This window comes from Pleurodeles waltl, chromosome 2_2, assembly GCF_031143425.1.
Source record: "Pleurodeles waltl isolate 20211129_DDA chromosome 2_2, aPleWal1.hap1.20221129, whole genome shotgun sequence".
In the NCBI taxonomy this organism is placed as follows: domain Eukaryota; kingdom Metazoa; phylum Chordata; class Amphibia; order Caudata; family Salamandridae; genus Pleurodeles; species Pleurodeles waltl.
In genome coordinates this window covers 27,928,273-27,947,831 of record NC_090439.1, presented here as the reverse complement: position 1 = coordinate 27,947,831, position 19,559 = coordinate 27,928,273, and the positions used below count along the sequence as shown (strand labels likewise).

General features: G+C 43.8%; 1 protein-coding gene across 1 annotated transcript in view; it reads left to right on the top strand.

The window, feature by feature from the left end:
• The window catches only part of LOC138279905 (uncharacterized), a 294,609-nt gene that overhangs the window by 195,103 nt on the left and 79,947 nt on the right, over positions 1-19,559 (top strand). Inside the window, exon 3 of the mRNA XM_069219439.1 lies at positions 3,341-3,454. Within this exon, the coding sequence (XP_069075540.1) occupies positions 3,341-3,454 (114 nt within the window). The remainder of the gene's footprint in view (positions 1-3,340; positions 3,455-19,559) is intronic.

Sequence of the window (19,559 nt, the reverse complement as noted above, 5' to 3'; positions counted from 1 at the left end):
TTAGGAGTGGTTTTAAAAAGTAGTAAAGTATAAAGCAACAGGTTTAAAAATTGATGGCCTGATTTAGGGGCAGATTTATGAAAAGTAGCGCTGCACCTAGTGCAGCGCTACTTTTCTTGCAGCCCTTAGTGCCCCCGTAACACCACCAAGTGTGCGCCATATTTAAAATACGGCGCACCATGGCATTAGTCAGGGGTACTAGCGTCATAATTTTTGACACAAGTTTGGCGCTTTGCAGGGTTAGCATCAAAAATATTGACGCTAATCCTGCAAAGCATCCAGAGGCTCATTGAACACAATGGGAGCCTCCTGTTTAACGCCTGCTCGTAGCAGGTGTTAAAAATGCTGATAACAATGACACAAAGAAATCTCTTGAATTTCTTTGTGCCATTTTCTCTGCCCCCCCAGTGCCAGGATGCCCCCTTGCACACATTATGGCCCTCATTCTGACCCTGGCGGTCGGCGGAGAGACGGCGGTCGGACCGCGAACAGACCGGCGGTATTAAAAATGGCATTCTGACCGCGGCGGTCCCCGCCGCGACCGACCGCTACTTCTCCACTCCGACCGCCACGGCGGTCATGACCGCGGGGCTGGAGTTTGCGCACTCCGGCCCGGCGGTCGTCCCAAGACCGCCAAGGGTATTATGACCCTGCCTACCGCCGCGGTTTCTTGCGGGCGGGAACCGCCGTGCGAACCATGGCGGTAAGCACTATCGGGGCCAGGGAATTCCTTCCCTGGCACTGATAGGGGTCTCCCCCACCCCCCACTACCCACCCGAGTCCTCCCCCCACACCCTCCACCCCCCTGCCACCCCCCAGAGGTGGTACGAACCCCCTCCCCACCCCCACCCCGACATGCACATACATGTACCCCGACATGCACACACCCCCAACATGCACATATACACACCCCCTACACACACATACACAACGGGGACACATACCCGCACACATACATGCCGACATGCGCACCTGCCGAACAGCACACATTACCCATAGACACAGCAGCACCCCCCGCCCGCATACACGCACTCACACACCCCCTCTACACACTCACACGCACACCCCCATGCACGCCCATATCACACAACACCCCCCCACCCCCTCCCCTCACGGACGATCAACTTACCTTGTGCGTTGGTCCTCCGGGAGGCGACGGGAGCCATAGGGACGTGACCGCCAACAGAAGACCGCCACACAGAAATGTGGGTCGTAATTCTGTGGGCGGTGTTCTGCTGGCGTGGCGGTGGAGGTTGACCAGTCTCCACTTTCCCGCCGACCGCCAGTGTGGCTGCTGGCGGTTTTCCGGCGGAACGCTCCCAGCGGTCAGAATGCGCACAGCGGCACACCGCCGCGGTCGGCGGTCTTCACCGCGGCGGTAACTCAGCGGTCTTGCGAAAAGACCGCCAAGGTCAGAATGAGGGCCTATGTCTGGTGCAGGCATAATGTGGTGCAAGGGGATGCAAAGTGGTGCAATGCAAACATTGCGCCACTTTGTGAATCTAGTGCAGCGTTTTTGGCCTTTCAACACCCATTAGCATAAAAAAATTATGCAAATTTGCCATGGGAATGGTGCTAGGCCCTCTTAAATCTGGGCCTTAGAGTTCAACTGATGGGTATGATCACAAATATGATGGATATCCTGTCTACCTTTTTACAAGAACCATAACATATGAAGCACTTGCAAAAAAGCAGACGGGATGCCTGTCAAGTTGTGATGGGGTAACCCATCCACCAAACTATCAATCAGGCCGTAAATCATTATCAGCTACACTGGCCTCATGGATGTTTTATTATCAGTTCTGTAAGATGTGCGTATAGCAAAATGATGAGATATCCCTATCAAATATATTTTTGACCAAACTAAACTTTCCTACCAATTTTCCAATATTGTGTTTATCAAAGATGTGATCATTCTTCAATTGCATATGATTATCCTTTTCAATAGATATCTTGATAATGTCCTGTTCATATTTATAAAATATTAGATTCTAACCACCCCTATCATCTCATTTAACTGTAAATGATTTATCAGACTACAAAATGTGTAGACTGAGTAGTCAGAATTTACATCACTGAGAGGACTAGTTTAATATTTAAGTGGGTAGTTTTAAATTTCTTTGAGAACAAATTATTTGTATCATATATCACTGGAGGACAATATGTATTTATTGTTTGTTTTCTTTCAAAATGTCATACTCATCTCTCACCAGAACCTAAAGTGCTCAATGAACTTTCCTCAATAATTGTTGAAAGGATCTTGTCAATCTTGTGTTATTATGTTAATCCTACTTCTTTAGCATTGACTTTGATTATTTTGAGACTTCCTGTCACATATATGCTTCCTTTGGTAGTCTTTTAATTTGTCCTTTGATTTGATGAACCACACCTGGCAATGCATTATAGAACATGGCAATTCTTTAGGGGTAAGTAGAACCAAATCAAGTGAACAGTTTTTGAGAATCAATTCATCATTATCTCTGATTAATATTGATTTCAATAGAATCTTTAGACTGAGTGAAATATAATAATATTTCAACATTCACCAAAAGCCATTCCTTTAATTGTTGTATCTTTCTTCTCAGTAACTATTCCATTTAGTTTTCAGTTCTGTCAAGTTTAGTAGTGTAATGTGTTCATATCTGTATCATGTGATGCTACCTCTGGGGCTGCTCTGTAGCACTGTCCTGAACATATACAGTTCAGTGCAGTAGGTGTCAAAGGGCTGCTAAGTATTTTTTATTAACTTTGTAATATGTCTACCATATGTGTCTGAAAAAACCCACTGCATGCTTACTTGTTATAGATGCAGTCAGATCAAATAACATATTTGTACCTTGCATTTGGTTTCCTATATATTTGACTACAAATTTCATATCATCAGGAGGGTGCAGCACAGCAGGTATCTCAGACACAAGTATTAGCCCCAGTTGATGGACTAATTTCTCTTCAAACTTTTTAAGGTGCAAGCCAGCATACGTTAAGCACACCAAATATAGCAATGCGAACACTGACCCTCAAGCAATAGCCTTTGTGAGGGATGTAGTTGGCTGGAACCATAAGCAGTACTCAAACACACCACTCTTTAAGCATTCAGTTTTACCTTTATAAACACGCTAACACAAAAGAATGAAACATTGTAAAAGTATGTTGTTATATGACTACTAAACCTATGTGCATATGTGGTATTTTGTATCAGTATATTAGAGACCTTTGTCCAAAATGTGTTATTTATAATTTGATTCACCAAAAGTAATTGAAAATAATGTTTTTCATTATGAGATTACTTCTACGTCTGAACCTTCCAAGGGAATAATTTATAATGTATTCTGTTTTCCAGGACTGACGTGGATTACACATCTTGTATGCCCAGAGTTCATCCTGCAATCTTCTTTGAGCTTTGGATTTTGGCAAATCTATTAAACATTGGCTGGCTTTTTCTGTGGGACAGAGAGTAAGTTCTGTTCTCATATTGATTATAATGCAGTGGTTTGGGTAGCAGTGTGGGTATAGCAAGCAGTAATCCAAGTCAGGGACCGCTTTGTGATTATGTACCTCAGTGTGTTTTCACTGCGAGAAGTATTATTTGTATTATCAATTCATTGTTAACCATTGACTTGACTAATATTATGTGCAGCTTCTCCAAATGCAACAGGCTTGGCGACAGAATGAATGCTAGCAGCCACCTCAAAATTCCACCCCTTATGGCCCTACCCATCAGCATACTAGTGGCCAGGACCCCTTGTTTTACTGATTATACTGATTGCTGTCCCCAGGGCTTCTTTTTCCCAGGCCTTCCTGGTTAACTGTGGAAATCAGAAGATGATTACCTGCTTGAGGATGTACAGGCCAGGAAGGGCCAGAACTCTTACCCGTCAGGTGAGCCTTGGATATCATGTGTCCCACACTCCATGCACCCTGATCTAACCATCCTCATCGCACACACACACGCACACACACACACCCCAAACACCTCTTCAACCAGCACATTGCCAAACCTAACCACTCCAAAAGAAACATTCTGGATCTCATAATGATAACCACCTTTTATCCAATGTACAGCTATGACACACATGGATTGGACTGAGCACTTTCCCATCTCCTTCTTCATCTACAATGACACACAAGTGTTCTAGTGTCAACCAAAAGGACTGCTTCTTCAAGGAGTTACCCATGAATATTTTCCAAGAGGAACCTATCAAAACTTTGAACTTCTAACAGCTCACATCAGGGCCCATATTTTTTGCGCCAAAAAAATTAGCGCCGGCTAACGTCATTCTGAAGCGCCATGCGGGCGCCGTATTTATTCAATGGCGTTAGCCGGCGTTAGCCGACCGGCGCTGCCTGGTGTGCGTGAAAAAAAACCACGTACACCAGGCAGCGCCGGCGTAGGGAAAAATGGCGTTTGGGCGTCCAAAAATGGGGCAAGTCAGGCTTAGACAAAAAAATCGTCTTAACTCGATTTGCGCCATTTTTTACCGACGCCCATCCCCCATTGAAATGACTCCTGTCTTAGCAAAGACAGGAGTCATGCCCCCTTGCCCAATGGCCATGCCCAGGGGACCTCTGTCCCCTGGGCATGGTCATTGGGCATAGTTGCATGTAGGGGGGCACAAATCAGGCCCCCCTATGCCACCAAAAAAAACAAAAAAAATACTTACCTGGACTTACCTTAATGTCCCTGGGGTGGGTCCCTCCATCCTTGGGTGTCCTCCTGGGGTGGGCAAGGGTGGCAGGGGGTGTCCCTGGGGGCAGGGGAGGGCACCTCTGGGCTCATTCTGAGCCCACAGGTCCCTTAACGCCTGCCCTGACCCAGGCGCTAAAATCCGGCGCAAATGCGGGTTTTTTAGTCCCGCCCACTCCCGGGCGTCATTTTTGCCCGGGAGTATAAATCCGACGCAATAGCATCGCAGTCATTTTTTTAGACGGGAACGCCTACCTTGCATATCATTAACGCAAGGAAGGTGTTCACGCAAAAAAATGACGCTAACTCCATGAACTTTGGCGCTAGACGCGTCTAACGCCAAAGTATAAATATGGAGTTAGTTTTGCGTCGAATTTGCGTCGAAAAAAACGACGCAAATTCGGCGCAAACGGAGTATAAATATGCCCCCAGATGTCAAAATATTGCTTGAGACAGACAACACTCTCATGGAAATCCATGAGAAACAAAACATAACTTTGTATACACATTGCCCCCAAGCCATCAAAACCATAGTGTTTAACACTGACACATATTTCTACTGTGGCCGTTTTTTCAAAGCTTCTATGTGCCATTACTTATGCCCATCTTTTCAAACATAACAGTAGAACTCCTCACAACAAGCCCCTCACAATAGGAGATTTCTACAATCTGTTTCTATGAAGCCTCTTCACTAATCTTTATGCAAATCAGGAAACTGATGTTATCCAAAAGTAACAGAGAAAATTTTATGCATATCTACCATGTTATTACAAGTGACTATCACAGTAATAATTGTGCTCCAAAAGTTTTGGATGACCTACAATTCAAATTTGTAACTATAAACAAAAAATGTCTTTATTTAAATATGCCCTTTATCTTTTCTTTTTTAGTTGGAGGAATACAAGTGAATGGTAATGATAATGCTTGTCTTTGGGCTCTCCTATGTTTTGTTTCCAAACAGTTACCTGAGGCTATAGCTCGTCTACCAGATAAATGTGGGTTAGTGGAAGCACTAACAAGCACCTCTTCCTCACTCAGAAACCAAGCCAGGGTCTGACTGTCTATATGGCAGTGTGGTAGTGGTTGCATGACAAAATATAATTTACAAAACAAATTGTGACAAAATAATATCATATCAAAAATAACATCAACAGAATTATTGTATGTGAATACTATATATGTAAAGGTTGGTACTTTGTATGTAAACCCCCAAAATATTGAGTCAAAAGTGTTGTGTAGTTTACTTAAAATACTAAACTACAAAATATTATCTCTAAAAATAATTATTTTCAATTATGACTACAAATTAAATATATATATATATTTATATATATACATGGATGTGGATATATATATATATATATATATATATATATATATATAAAACAATGTTAAAACAATTTTAGATTATGTCATTAAAATATAAAAACGAATTTAACAATTAAAATTAAGAAACACACACATATGTATATAACATATCTCAAATGTAGTTACACAATAAAATAAATATAAATAAATTCAAATGTAGAATTTTTGATGACTTATTCCATCAAATAAAAAAACAAAAATAAACTTAGACACAGTGAGGGACTTTGAAAGTGACATATTTACTATTCTTACTACAATTTAAACAAAAATAACAAAAAAGCTAGACATTGGATTGGTTAGATTTACTATTCCAGCCCCAAGGTAAGTACATGCAGGGAAAGTATTGTATTTTAGGAGGTTTAGATTTAATATTCCCCCTCCAATACATGCAAAAGTAGGGAATGTGTAGGGCTTTGGAAGGGTTTTATTTACTTTTCCTAGTCCAACATAAGTAATAGCAGAAAACGTGTAGAGCTTTGGAGGGATTAAATGAACTCCCACTCCAATATAATGACCAGTACAAAAAGGGTGGGTAATAAGGGGTTATATGTACCCTTCCTACTATTCCCACACCAGTGTAAGCGAAAGCGGGGTATATGTTGGACTTTTGGAGAGGTTACATTTACTCAAATCCAAGCAATAAAGCAATAGTTGGGAAAGGGTGGGACTTTGGAGAGGTTATACTTACTATTTCCAATCCCACATAAGCAAAAGTGGTGAAAGAGTTGGACTTTGGGGGGGTTAGATTTGCTAATACCACTCCAATCCAAGCTACAGAAGGGAAAGTGTTGGACAATGGAGTGGTTAGAATACCTATTCAGACTCTAATCTAAGTGAAAACAAAAAATATAAACTTGTTTTAAAATATATAAAATAAATAAATTACAAATATTTAAAATAAATATACTTCTGTGTCTTATACTCCCCAAAATACAACAAACAATACAATGAAAACATGTAAATAAAACCAATTATTTATTTATTTTCACATAAAAAGGCAATTGTTGCAATTTGGTTCCACCCATTCAGTTTGCACGGATTTCTATTGCTTTTTGGATCACCTGGTTTTGGATTTTTTACTGTGGGTGAGTCTCACTACATGTGTCTCATACATGGTAACCACATGGCAAATGGACTGCGCGTATTTACCACTAATGTCTGCATTTTAAGATAACGCCACTGTGATGCAGCAAAGGTAAGGGGCACTTGGCTGGTTACGCATATGCGGGCTGCGCGTGGGAGACTACTGTTTTGCGCAGTCCAGTAACTCTACACAGGTGGCCTGGCGTAACGGGGACTCCGCAAAATCAGAAACTGACTTGGAGTAGGCCTTATATTGTTAGTGTACACTAATAGGGAAAGTCAGAGTGATTAACTGTTATGTCTGTAGTGACACTTTAACATACACATAGGGAGGGAAGTGCTCTAGAGTGCAGTTTCATTCCCCTTTGGTCTACAGAGACCAGCGATATATTGAATTAGGGCATAACCTGTGCAGGAAAATCAATTCTGCGAGTTCCACAATGATAGCTGTACAACTTATGAATCATTGAGAAATGTCACATATCTTTGATTCAGCTCAGGCCCAGAGCCCAGGCCTTTTGTCACCCTGCTGTGCTCAGTCAATTACATTTCTGCCAAGCAGCAAAAACAAATGCCGCCTCACCCAAAAGGAGTAATTAACAGTGCTTCCCTCAGCTCCTGCTCAGGAAAGGGTGGCAATAGAAAATCGGCATTTACTAATTACCTGTCACACTGCCCCAAGGGCTGGGAACAGTCCAGGGCCAGTAAGCAAAAGAGGAAGTTCGGATAACTAGAGCCAACCCAGGACGGGGCTGTCTTTGAACTTTTTGTGTGCAACGCCCTGGCAATGATGTCAGCGAGGGGCGGAACTGAGACCCCAAGAGCAGATGTCAACAGTGACTCCTGGGTGATGCCATTTTTAACTGTCCCAGCAAGCTGTGTAGGAGGACTAGATCAGGGGTGGAGAGGGGACGTGGTACCCTAGGATTAGATAGGGGTGCGTTGCTTCTAGAACCTTCTTCTCCCCTTTAAAAACTCTTGCACAGGGAAGAGACTCTGTCTTGCCTAGTGATCTTTTAGCACTTCACTGCTGGACCCCGGGACTGCCATGGTAAACTGGATGGAGGAACTCCTGATGCCCAGAAAGGAATTAGGACTTTGGCCAGTTGACTCCAGGACCAGTGGCTCTCTGTAAGGGCCAGTGAGGCTGGCCCCCTTGCACCCCAGAGGACCAGTTTGAGGAAAACCCTGGACTTTTGCACCCAGAGACCAAGATCAGGAGGAAGGCTGACACAGGGAACCAGGAGAACCAACTCCCAGGCGATTACACCACTTTGTAGGTGAGGAAGTCTGCTTCAACTGCCTCTGGTGGCTAGAGCTTACCAGCTGGAGTAAAAGGAGCCCAAAATCATCAAAATCGGCCCACCAGGGCATTTTAAAGTTTGACAAGCTTTGACCTTTCCTTCAACCACAGCGCATGTGGGGCTGTGCTGCATTGTCCTTTAAATAGCCCTGGGGTGGGCCAGAGCCCAGGAGTCAGGGCAAAATGTGTTTATACATTTTTTTAGGGAGGGGCATGAGTGGGTCCCGATCCCCTCAGACTCTCTCCTGACCTGGGGACCCCTTCCCCTGGGCCTCGTTATCCAAAAAAGGGACCAGTCCCTAGCAGCAGAGGAGGTCAGGGGAACGTTTTTTTGCCCTCTCCCGGTAGTGCTGGGCCTTCCCCAGACCCCATGCAACTGCAAGGAACAAGATCACATTCCGCAGTAGCGGGCAAGGGAGAGCAGAGCTACTGGCTCCCACAACAGCAGGAAAAGTGGTTGCCGCACAGGAGCCATTGGAGCAGCCAGGGGTGGGCTTTCAAAGCCCCAATGTCAGGAGCATGTGCGGTGCACCCAAAATGAAGAGAAAAGGGCTTCATGGCATGAAGCTGTGCACCAGAGAAATGAAAGAAAAAACTCTGCAGCTCTCCCAGCACAGTGGGAGAGCCACTACTAAAATATCCACTGCTCCCAGGAGAGCACCCCATAATGCCCTGCAGGCATTATACATTTGCCTAATTTTCCTCACTCAGAGTGGCCCCAAGAGGATAGGAGCCCCACCAACGTCATCAAGGAAAAGTAGAGGGGCTGCAGGAGTGCAGCAGCTCCCCAAAGAATGTTTGTGTGGGGCTGACCCTATGTTTCAGGGCCTTAGAAACTAGAACCCCATTGAATCTTTTTCCTGTTCTCCAAAGCACTCCCTAGGCTGGAGCTTCTGCTCTACAGATGGGAGTGCAGTACCTTCTGAGGGTTTATTTTATTGTTGCAGTTAGTGTGGCCTAATCATCTGCAAAAAAAGCTAATCTACTGTAATATCTCGTATAGGCCAAGTCCATGGTTGTATGTAATGTAATTACAATGTGATGCCCTCAAGAGGCTCCTTTTATCTTTCCATTTCTATTCTTGGAAAATTTATAAAAAAGTACATAAACATGTTTTGCTCAATTTAAATGCTTTATTGATATAGGGCCCTATTACGAGTTTGGCAGACAGGAACACCCGTCTGCCAAACTCTCGACATGGTGGTTGCCACCATGCTGGCGACTTCCCCGCCGGTCCCATTAAGACTTTCCCGCTGGGATGAACAGCGCATTTCACATTAAACGTTACAAACTATACTAAAATATATTAAGCATTTATCATAATGCTAATACCTGAAAATAATCCAAGAACTAATATATATTAACTTAATTAAAAGAAACAATATTTAATACAACTATAGTAAAATAAAAGATTTTAGATACAACATTAAAAAATACATTTTGTACCTTAACAGCGATATTCTTAGCTTCTATATTTTGTCCAGTGATATTTTTGACTTGACAATAATTTTTATAAAATATTCTTGTACTACAATATTTTTCTACAAGATTTTGGTATTTCACCCTAGCAGTGCCGGAAGGGCCGGTCAGTGTGTCGGATGGCTCTTTTGCCTGTTTGTGGGGCTATTTTATGTTTGGTGGTCCGGTATTTAGGGGCATATTTATACTCCGTTTGCGCCGGAATTGCGTCGTTTTTTTTTACGCAATTCCGACGCAAAACTAACTCCATATTTATACTTTGGCGTTAGACGCAACTAGGGCCAAAGTCCATGGAGTTAGCGTCATTTTTTAGCGTGGACACCTACTTTGCGTTAATTATATGCAAGGTAGGCGTTCCCGTCTAAAAAATGGACTCCGTGGCATGTGCGCCGTATTTACACTCCCGGGCAAAATTCACGCCCGGGAGTGGGCGGGTCCAAAAAAATGACGTACGCCGCTTTTGCGCCGTTTTTTAGCGCCTGTAAAAGACAGGCGTTAAGGGACCTGTGGGCTCGGAAGGAGCCCAGAGGTGCCCTCCCATGCCCCCAGGGACACCCCCTGTCACCCTTGCCCACCCCAGGAGGACACCCAAGGCTGGAGGGACCCATCCCAGGGACATTAAGGTAAGTTCAGGTAAGTGTTTTTTTTTTAAAAAAATTGTGGCATAGGGGGGCCTGATTTGTGCCCCCCTACATGCCACTATGCCCAATGACCATGCCCAGGGGACAGAAGTCCCCTGGGCATGGCCATTGGGCAAGAGGGCATGACTCCTGTCTTTGCTAAGACAGGAGTCATTTCTATGGGGGTTGGGAGTCGAAAAAAATGGCGCAAATTGGGTTGAGGCGAAACATTTGCCTCAGCCTGACTTGCCCCATTTTTTGGCGCCCATGCTCCATATCCCCCTACGCCGGCGCTGCCTGGTGTACGTCGTTTTTTTCAACGCACACCAGGCAGCGCCGGCGGCTAACGCCGACTAACGTCATTGTTTACATACGGCGCCCGCATGGCACTTCAGAATGGCGTTAGCCGGCGTTAATTTTTTTGGCGCAAAACTGCGTTAGCGCAGTTTTGCGTCAAAAAGTATAAATATGGGCCTTAGTTTTGATTTCCTTAATTTCTCCACAAGTATTGTACTGAGCAAGCACAAATGCATTCAGTCTCCCATACTTGATTTTTGGTGGGTTGCCAGTCAGGGCCTACATGTAAGTAATATTCAAGATGGTTAGGTCTATTTGTGCATCAGTGCAAAGGTGCTGAACTCCGGGTGAACCTTCTAGCATTTGTTGCTGCTGTCTTTTTTTCTTTGCAAAGACATTTTAGCAGAGAATGTGCTCTGTAAACATGACTATACATAAATAATACTGCTTGCATGTGACTTTCACACATAAATGAGAAATATGAATGTGGCCTAACCCCAGAGCTGCCAACTTTGGAACTGGGAAACTAGTTTTGGCTCAACATACTTTGATTCTGGGAAAATCAATTAGTCTCCTGTGCTAATATTAAAATGAACTTGGCATTGTGTAATGTAATCTGGTGCTCATGTAAAGTGCTTCAGCGCCCATGGGCTATGTTTGCTCTATAGAAAACTGCAATGTATATATATATATATATATATATATATATATATATATATATATATATATATATATATATACACGTAGTTTCTATAGAAAAAGCTGTTTTTTGCTCACCTATATCTTTGGGTCCCCTTAACGAATTTTCACGAAATTTTCCAAACAAAATGGACAGTCATGTGAGCTGCTGTCTGGAAAGTTTCGGGGTGATCCATAAAGCGGGGGCCGAGATAAAGGGGGGAGAAATTTCCAATGTTAATTCCCATGAGAAAAATTGAACAGCGATAGCTGAAACAACACTGGATGGAATGACACCACATTTGGCGGAAAGGTAGCTCCTGGTCCAGAAAGAGCCCTTTTTGTTATCTGGTGTAAATCCATTCAGTAGTTTTTGAAATATTTAAGGAAATTCAAATTTGTATATCTAGGGATGCGAAGGATTTGCAACCCCTTCCGACCTTGTGCTGAGATCTGATTTGCTTCTAACACCTTAGACCAGGAGGTGTTGCCAGCCATCTTGGGACTGGGCTTGAGCTGAGTCCCATAAAAAAAGAATACAAAATAAATTTAAAAAAAAAATCCAAAAGTGGGTGGTAATCCAACCCGCCTTATTAATATTCATACGTTAGGCTGCAAACTGTGGTCACTACAATGGAAAGCCATCAGAGGGATGGTCTCCTGCTGAGGTCAGCAGACCAACATATCTGTGATCACATTTTGAATAAAGACATTTTTTAAATGCAGTCCATTATCCTTAAAGTAAAGGGGTCTGCGTTTAAAAACTAGAGTTTTTTTTTGTTTGATTGAGAGTTGACAGAGGTCCACGACCTATTCCCCAACAAACTGTATTTAATATTCACAAAAGGAACAGGTCCCCAAGAGGATTCCTCCATTTGCTAATGGGATAACACTTCCTTGGAGGTGATGGTTGTATTTTGGTTGCAAAACATTCATACATCCATGAACTCATTACTGTTCAGAAGAGATGCCCCAAACATGCCCCTTCCAAATTGCTTTGTTCACCAGGTCCCTGATTCGACAATGGGAGCAACATTTATTTTTTGTGTCCTGGTCTATTTTCTGTCCCAGTCTGACCCTCGAGCCACTTTACTGATTTAGAAACAACATACAGGAGGGCCCCAAAACTAACAATGTTATTAGAATTCTGTTTGGACTTTTAATTTTGGAGGATGCTGGTTTTTCAATGTGGTGACTTCTGGTCAAGGCTAAAGGAGCAATGGTCTTCTTTCAGCATGTCTATTCATAGGAATAATATTTTAGTCTCGGATTGGCTCCCTTAGATGGTTAGCGCATCATCACCGCGGAGCACAACTAAAGCGGAACTTTTAATTCCACCTTATTGTGTAATGCAAGAATGTAAATCCCATCCTGATGTAAGCAATAGGGGATTATCTTCCAACGCCATCATAAAGCACAGAGAACCAGATTTACACGCGTCAAAAATTATGTTAAGAATGGCATGAAAAATTGTGCTGTGAAATGCTGTAAATTTCACTGCGCCACTTTTAGGGCCTCCCACCGCCGGAATGCCCCCTTGCATACACTATGCGTAGCGCAGGCATATTGTGGCGCAAGGGGGCGCAAAGGGCACAATGCAAGGATTGCTCCACTTAGTAAATATGGCAAAAGAGAATAGCCTCCTTAATGCTGTAATGGATCCTGTTTAATTTTAATGGGTCTCAGGAGTTTAGCTTAGCCTTCTGGCTTGTAGGTCTGTGCCCCCGTCACCTAGTGACTTTTAACATACTACGTTTGCTCTGTTTTAGCCCATATATTTTATTATTGCTTTTAAAATGGCTGCCACGTTTATAGTTAGAGAAATGTTTGATTTTACAATATCAGTGCCACTCTATGAAGGCATCACTATCAGCGTCAAAGTCAAGTGATGTACGCAGGTATTCATATCATGTCCCTTTCCCACTAAAATGTGAGAGGAACATAATGTACTTTTGGATGGAATTGTTTACATAATTGCCGGCCCAAGCCTCCCCTTATCTATTGTTTGGGAACATACCTGCGTCAGGGGTCCTACAAGATCTGTATAAATACATCTCAAACAGACAAGGTCCTCAGAGGGATTTCTACCAGATGCTATAGACGCCATCTATGCTGCACATTGCCTTGATGCAGATTCAGCCTTCGTGTCAACCACGGAGTCTGACCTAGACCTCATTCCAAGCTAACGAGGGTTGGCGGCGCTTCTCATGGACTCTGTACTGGCAGATTAGGTTTATCACACCTAGCTCTCATTAGGTTAGGGATTAGGTTCTCTAGGCTGGGTATTTTACATCTCATGTCATTCCAAGATCGTGGGAGCCTTTATATTCACGACTCTCATCTTTGCAATCATGCTTCTTTTATTATGCATTATCCTAATCATTGCAGCTCATACATTTTATTGTGGATTGCAGTCTTTTCAATAAACCTATTGAAAACTTGTCTGCATCTCCTTTATTGTCTATGTGTAACTGAGACTTGTTGCTAATGTGTACAAAGGGTAATCTCTGTTTCACCACGACTCCCCTGAGATGTCACAACCCAGAGTCCATGCATAAGGCTGCCATAAATCACCTTTTACTGTTTGGGTTTTTGGTGAGGTACTGTTTGTGAGCTGGAGGGTTGGGCCGACAGTTGTGACTTGTTGTAGGATTGGCGTAGTCGCCTACAAACAAAAGTGCTGTCATCCCTAAACAAGCAGTCTTGCCTAGGAGTGAGAGTCCAACTACGACAAAGCCACATTAGCATAAAAAATGTATGCTAGTGTGTCACTAAGTGGGGCTAGGGCCTTGTTAATCTGGCCCTGAGTTCGGTAGTTTCTGAATTCGATTGGGCTGTACAAAGCCAATTCATACATAAAGCAAGCTGTAACGCAAAGGGAGAGGAGACATTTTGAAGGCACCCCTTAGCTTGTGTGCTTCTTAATGTCATAGTGATGATAACGCTTCTCAGTCAGTGACAAAAGTCCACCGACTGACCTGTATTGTAATTACGTTTTGTAATATTATATGTGGCCTTGAATGTTTTGTGGAATTTCTTTCATAGTATTCTTTCCAAGTCTCTAAGTTGACCACTGTTCTTTCACAAACTCTGATATTTCTCTGAGTGCCTTGAAGACTCCTCTGCCAACGTGTGGTGTAAATACTGCAGATTAGGGGATATCTCATTGTAGGAGGCTGGCCTGGCTTGTAGTGGGTACCAAGGGTTACTTACACTCTGTACCAGGTCCAGTTATCCCTTATTAGTGTAGAAGAGGTGTTTCTAGCAGCTTAGGCTGATAGAAGGTAGCTATAGCAGAGCAGCTTAGGCTGAACTAGGAGACATGCAAAGCTCCTACTATACCACTGGTGTCATATGCACAATATCATAAGAAAACACAATACACAGGTATACAAAAAATAAAGGTACTTTATTTTTATGACAATATGCCAAAAGTATCTCAGTGAGTACCCTCAGTATGAGGATGCCAAATATACACAAGATATATGTACACAATACCAAAAATATGCAGTAATAGCAAAAGGAAGTAATGCAAGCAATGTAAAGTTACAGTAGATTGCAATAGGAGCACATAGGTATAGGGGCAACACAAACCATATACTCCAAAAGTGGAATGCGAACCACAAATGGACCCCAAACCTATGTGAGCTTGTAGAGGGTCACTGGGACTGTAAGAAAACAGTGAGAGTTATTAAAAATAGCCCACCCCAAGACCATGTAAGGTAGGTATAAAGTGCACCTACAACCCCCAGAGAGCACAGAAGTCGTGATAGGGGAATTCTGCAAGGAAAACCAACACCAGCAAAGCAACAACAGTGGATTTCCGGACCTGAGTACCTGTAAGAGAAGGGGACCAAGTCCAAGAGTTGCGACAGTGTCGAGAGTGGGCAGATGCCCAGGAAATGCCAGCTGAGGGTGCAAGGAAGCTGCCACCGGATGGGAGAAGCTTGGTGTTTTGCAAGAACGAAGAGGACTAGGAACTTTCCCTTTGGAGGATAGATGTCCCACGTCGTGAAGAAGCTTGCAGGGGTGTTCCCACGCAGAAATACCGCAAACAAGCCTTGCTAGCTGCAAGGGTCGCGGTTAGGGTTTTTGGATGCTGCTGTGGCCCAGGAGAGACCAGGATGTCGCCACTTGGATGAGGAGACAGAGGGGGTGCCCAGCAAGTCAGGGAGCCCTCACAGAAGCAGGCAGCATCCGCAGAAGTACCGGAACAGGCACTTAGAAGAGGAGTGAACCGGAGTCCACCCGAAGTCACAAAAGGGAGTCCCACGACACCGGAGGACAACTCAGAAGGTTGTGCACTGCAGGTTAGAATGTCGGGGACCCAGGCTTGGCTGTGCACAAAGGAAATCCTGGAAGAGTGCACAGGAGCCGGAGCAGCTGCAAATCATTCGGTACCCAGCAATGCAGTCTAGCATGGGGAGGCAAGGACTTACCTCCACCAAACTTGGACTGGAGAGTCACTGGACTGTGGGAGTCACTTGGACAGAGTTGCTGAGTTCCAGGGACCACGCTCGTTGTGCTGAGAGGGGACCCAGAGGACCGGTGATGCAGTCTTTTGTTGCCTGCGGTTGTAGGGGTAAGATTCCGTCGACCCACGGGAGATTTCTTCAGAGCTCCTGGTGCAAGAAGGAGGCTGGCTACCCCCAGAGCATGCACCACCAGGAAACAGGCGAGAAAGCCGGCAGGATGAAGCGATACAAGGTTGCAGTAGTCGTCTTTGCTACTTTGTTGTGGTTTTGCAGGCGTCCTGAGCAGTCAGCGGTCGATCCTTTGGCAGAAGGTGAAGAGGGAGATGCAGAGGAACTCTGGTGAGCTCTAGCATTCGGTATCGGAAGAATTCCCCAAAGCAGAGACCCTAAATAGCCAGAAAAGGAGGTTTGGCCACCTAGGAAGGAGGATAGGCTAGTAAGAAAGGTAAGAGCCTATCAGAAGGAGTCTCTGACGTCACCTGATTGCACTGGCCACTCAGAGCATTCCAGTGTGCCAGCAACACCTCTGTTTCCAAGATGGCAGAGGTCTTGGGCACACTGGAGGAGCTCTGGGCACCTCCCCTGGAGGTGCAGGTCAGGGGAGTGGTCACTCCCCTTTCCTTTGTCCAGTTTCGCACCAGCGCAGGGCTGGGGGATCCCTAAACCGGTGTAGACTGGCTTATGCAGAGATGGGCAGCATCTGTGCCCATCAAAGCATTTCCAGAGGCTGGGGGAGGCTACTCCTCCCCAGCCTTCACACCTATTTCCAAAGGGAGAGGGTGTCACACCCTCTCTCAGAGGAAATCCTTTGTTCTGCCTTCCTGGGGCAGGGCTGCCTGGACCCGAGGGGGGGCAGAAAACTGTCTGAGGGGTTGGCAGCAGCAGCAGCTGCAGAGCAAACCCTGAAGAGGCAGTTTGGCAGTACTCGGGTTCTGTGCTAGAGACCCGGGGGATCATGGAATTGTCTCCCGAATGCCAGAATGGCATTGGGGTGACAATTCCATGATCTTAGACATGTTACAAGCCAAGTTCGGAGTTACCATTGTGACGCTATACATATGTCGTGACATATGTATAGTGCACGCGTGTAATGGTGTCCCCGCACTCACAAAGTCCTGGGAATTTGCCCTGAACAATGTGGGGGCACCTTGGCTAGTGCCAGAGTGCCCACACACTAAGTAACTAAGTAACTTTCCACCCAACCTTCACCAGGTGAAGGTTAGACATATAGGTGACTAATAAGTTACTTATGTGCAGTGGTAAATGGCTGTGAAATAACGTGGACGTTATTTCACTCAGGCTGCACTGGCAGGCCTGTGTAAGAATTGTCAGATCTCCCTATGGGTGGCAAAAGAAATGCTGCAGCCCATAGGGATCTCCTGGAACCCCAATACCCTGGGTACCTCAGTACCATATACTAGCGAATTATAAGGGTGTTCCAGTATGCCAATGTGAATTGGTGAAATTGGTCACTAGCCTGTTAGTGACAATTTGGAAAGCAGAGAGAGCATAACCACTGAGGTTCTGGTTAGCAGAGCCTCAGTGAGACAGTTAGGCATAACACAGGGAACACATACTTATGAGCACTGGGGTCCTGGCTAGCAGGGTCCCAGTGACACATAACAAACACACTGACAACATAGGGTTTTCACTATGAGCACTGGGCCCTGGCTAGCAGGATCCCAGTGAGACAGTGAAAACACCCTGACATATACTCACAAACAGGCCAAAAGTGGGGGTAATAAGGCTAGAAAGAGGCTACTTTCTCATACTCATTTTTTCCGACAAAGTAGCATGGCCATGGAAACCAGTTTGCTTCTTAGCCTTCTTTCATTAGTGAATGGTATATTTGGCTGCAATTAGTTGAAGTAAAGCCATCAGGCGATTCCCGCTTCTCCTGTTCACCTGGCCCATCTGATCAAGGAAGCCACAACTTGCTTTTATCCAATGACAGCATGTAGCTGCCTACCAAGGAAAACTATTTGGATAAACGTTTATTTCCATCTGTGTTATGCTACTAAGGTGGCTGAGGAAACTGATATTTTGGAAATTAATTACAATATTTTAAATAAATAATAATTACATTCTTACCACATTGTATACTGTTAGGAAAGCCAGTGCCTCTTGTTCGATGTACAATGTTTTTTTGCCATTGGTATCACTAATAGGTTTGGTTTCTATCACACCGTGTCTGTTCATTGATTGGTGTGTGGGTGTTTGGTATTATAGATGGGTGACAATGAGCCAGTTTAATGAAAGATACTCATTTATAAAATTGACTTATTGGTCTTGCTAACTCTTCTGCCCTAATAACACGAAATAGCATTGACACCTACAATCTAGAACATTGATTCGTGGAAACGAGCTTTAGTTCACTTGAAAGATATATTAAACAGCACCAGGTCAAAAAGCCACAGCAAGCGAAGTCCTCGCGTTTCGCATCCTCCACCTGAATCACACTTGCATGAAAACCTAAAATGTTTTTCAGGTGTGCCCGAATGTATGATTATCAATAAAACTGGCCTTATCTTTCCTAAGTCCTGACTTTTACTGTCTTCAATACTCGCAGGTCTATTCTTCCTGAGACAGTCAGACTTCTTCGCCAATTTTCTCTTTCAAATTTTATATTTTCCCTCTTCAGGGACATTAAAGCGCTTGTCGAGTTTAAAAAAAAAGTTTTTTTAAATCATTATTTTTTTAGATTTATATCACACAAAATTGATGGGAAACATTCACAATACAAGGTGTTAAATTGTTATCACCATCTTTTAACTCCAATGAGAAAAAGACAAAAGGAAAACCCAAAGCATATCCTTTCTACATGTATCAGAAAAATAACTTTGTTTCCTCCTATGTACTCATCGAGCTCACAAGTTGCTTAACATTAATTCAACTGTGGTTCACCTCGTGATAATTGTCACTTCACATGTCCTCACCTCTGTTCAAACCTCGACTATTCCCTTAATCGGAGAATAAATTCATAAAAACGTAGAAGAAAATCAAATTACTTTTGGAACAAATGGTCTAATGTGCTCTACTGAGAGACTGTTGGAAAAGGGACATGTGTACTGTATTATGGAATTGTGAAACTATGTGACGTGCTTGCGAGGGGCATTATGGAAATAGTGCAAGCCGTGCTTCTGAGGGTATAGTGGGAACCTAAAAGGTGGTTAGAGGGTCTTTATGTAAACAGCATGCCATATGATTTGTTCATACATTCTGAGAATTATGTACTGAGGAAATATGGAAAGTTAATGTATGAGCCAAAACTGCTTGTGGAAGTTCGGGGTGGGAGGCAAAACCAACTTACTTGTGCAATGTGGAAACTATAGGATGTGTGCCTACTGGGGCATTTAGGTTAACGGGACCAATTGTACATTAATAGGACATTGTATAGAGATATAAAAATTGGACAATATGTTCTTTACCTGGTCAGTTCAGAAACTGGGCAATCTGTGCTTTATTTGGAAAGTGTTTAAGCAGAACAGTATATGTTCTTAATTGTGCATCAGGAAGGTCGGAAGAGAGCATCTGGGGCAATATCATATCACATGTATAATGCAGAAACTGAC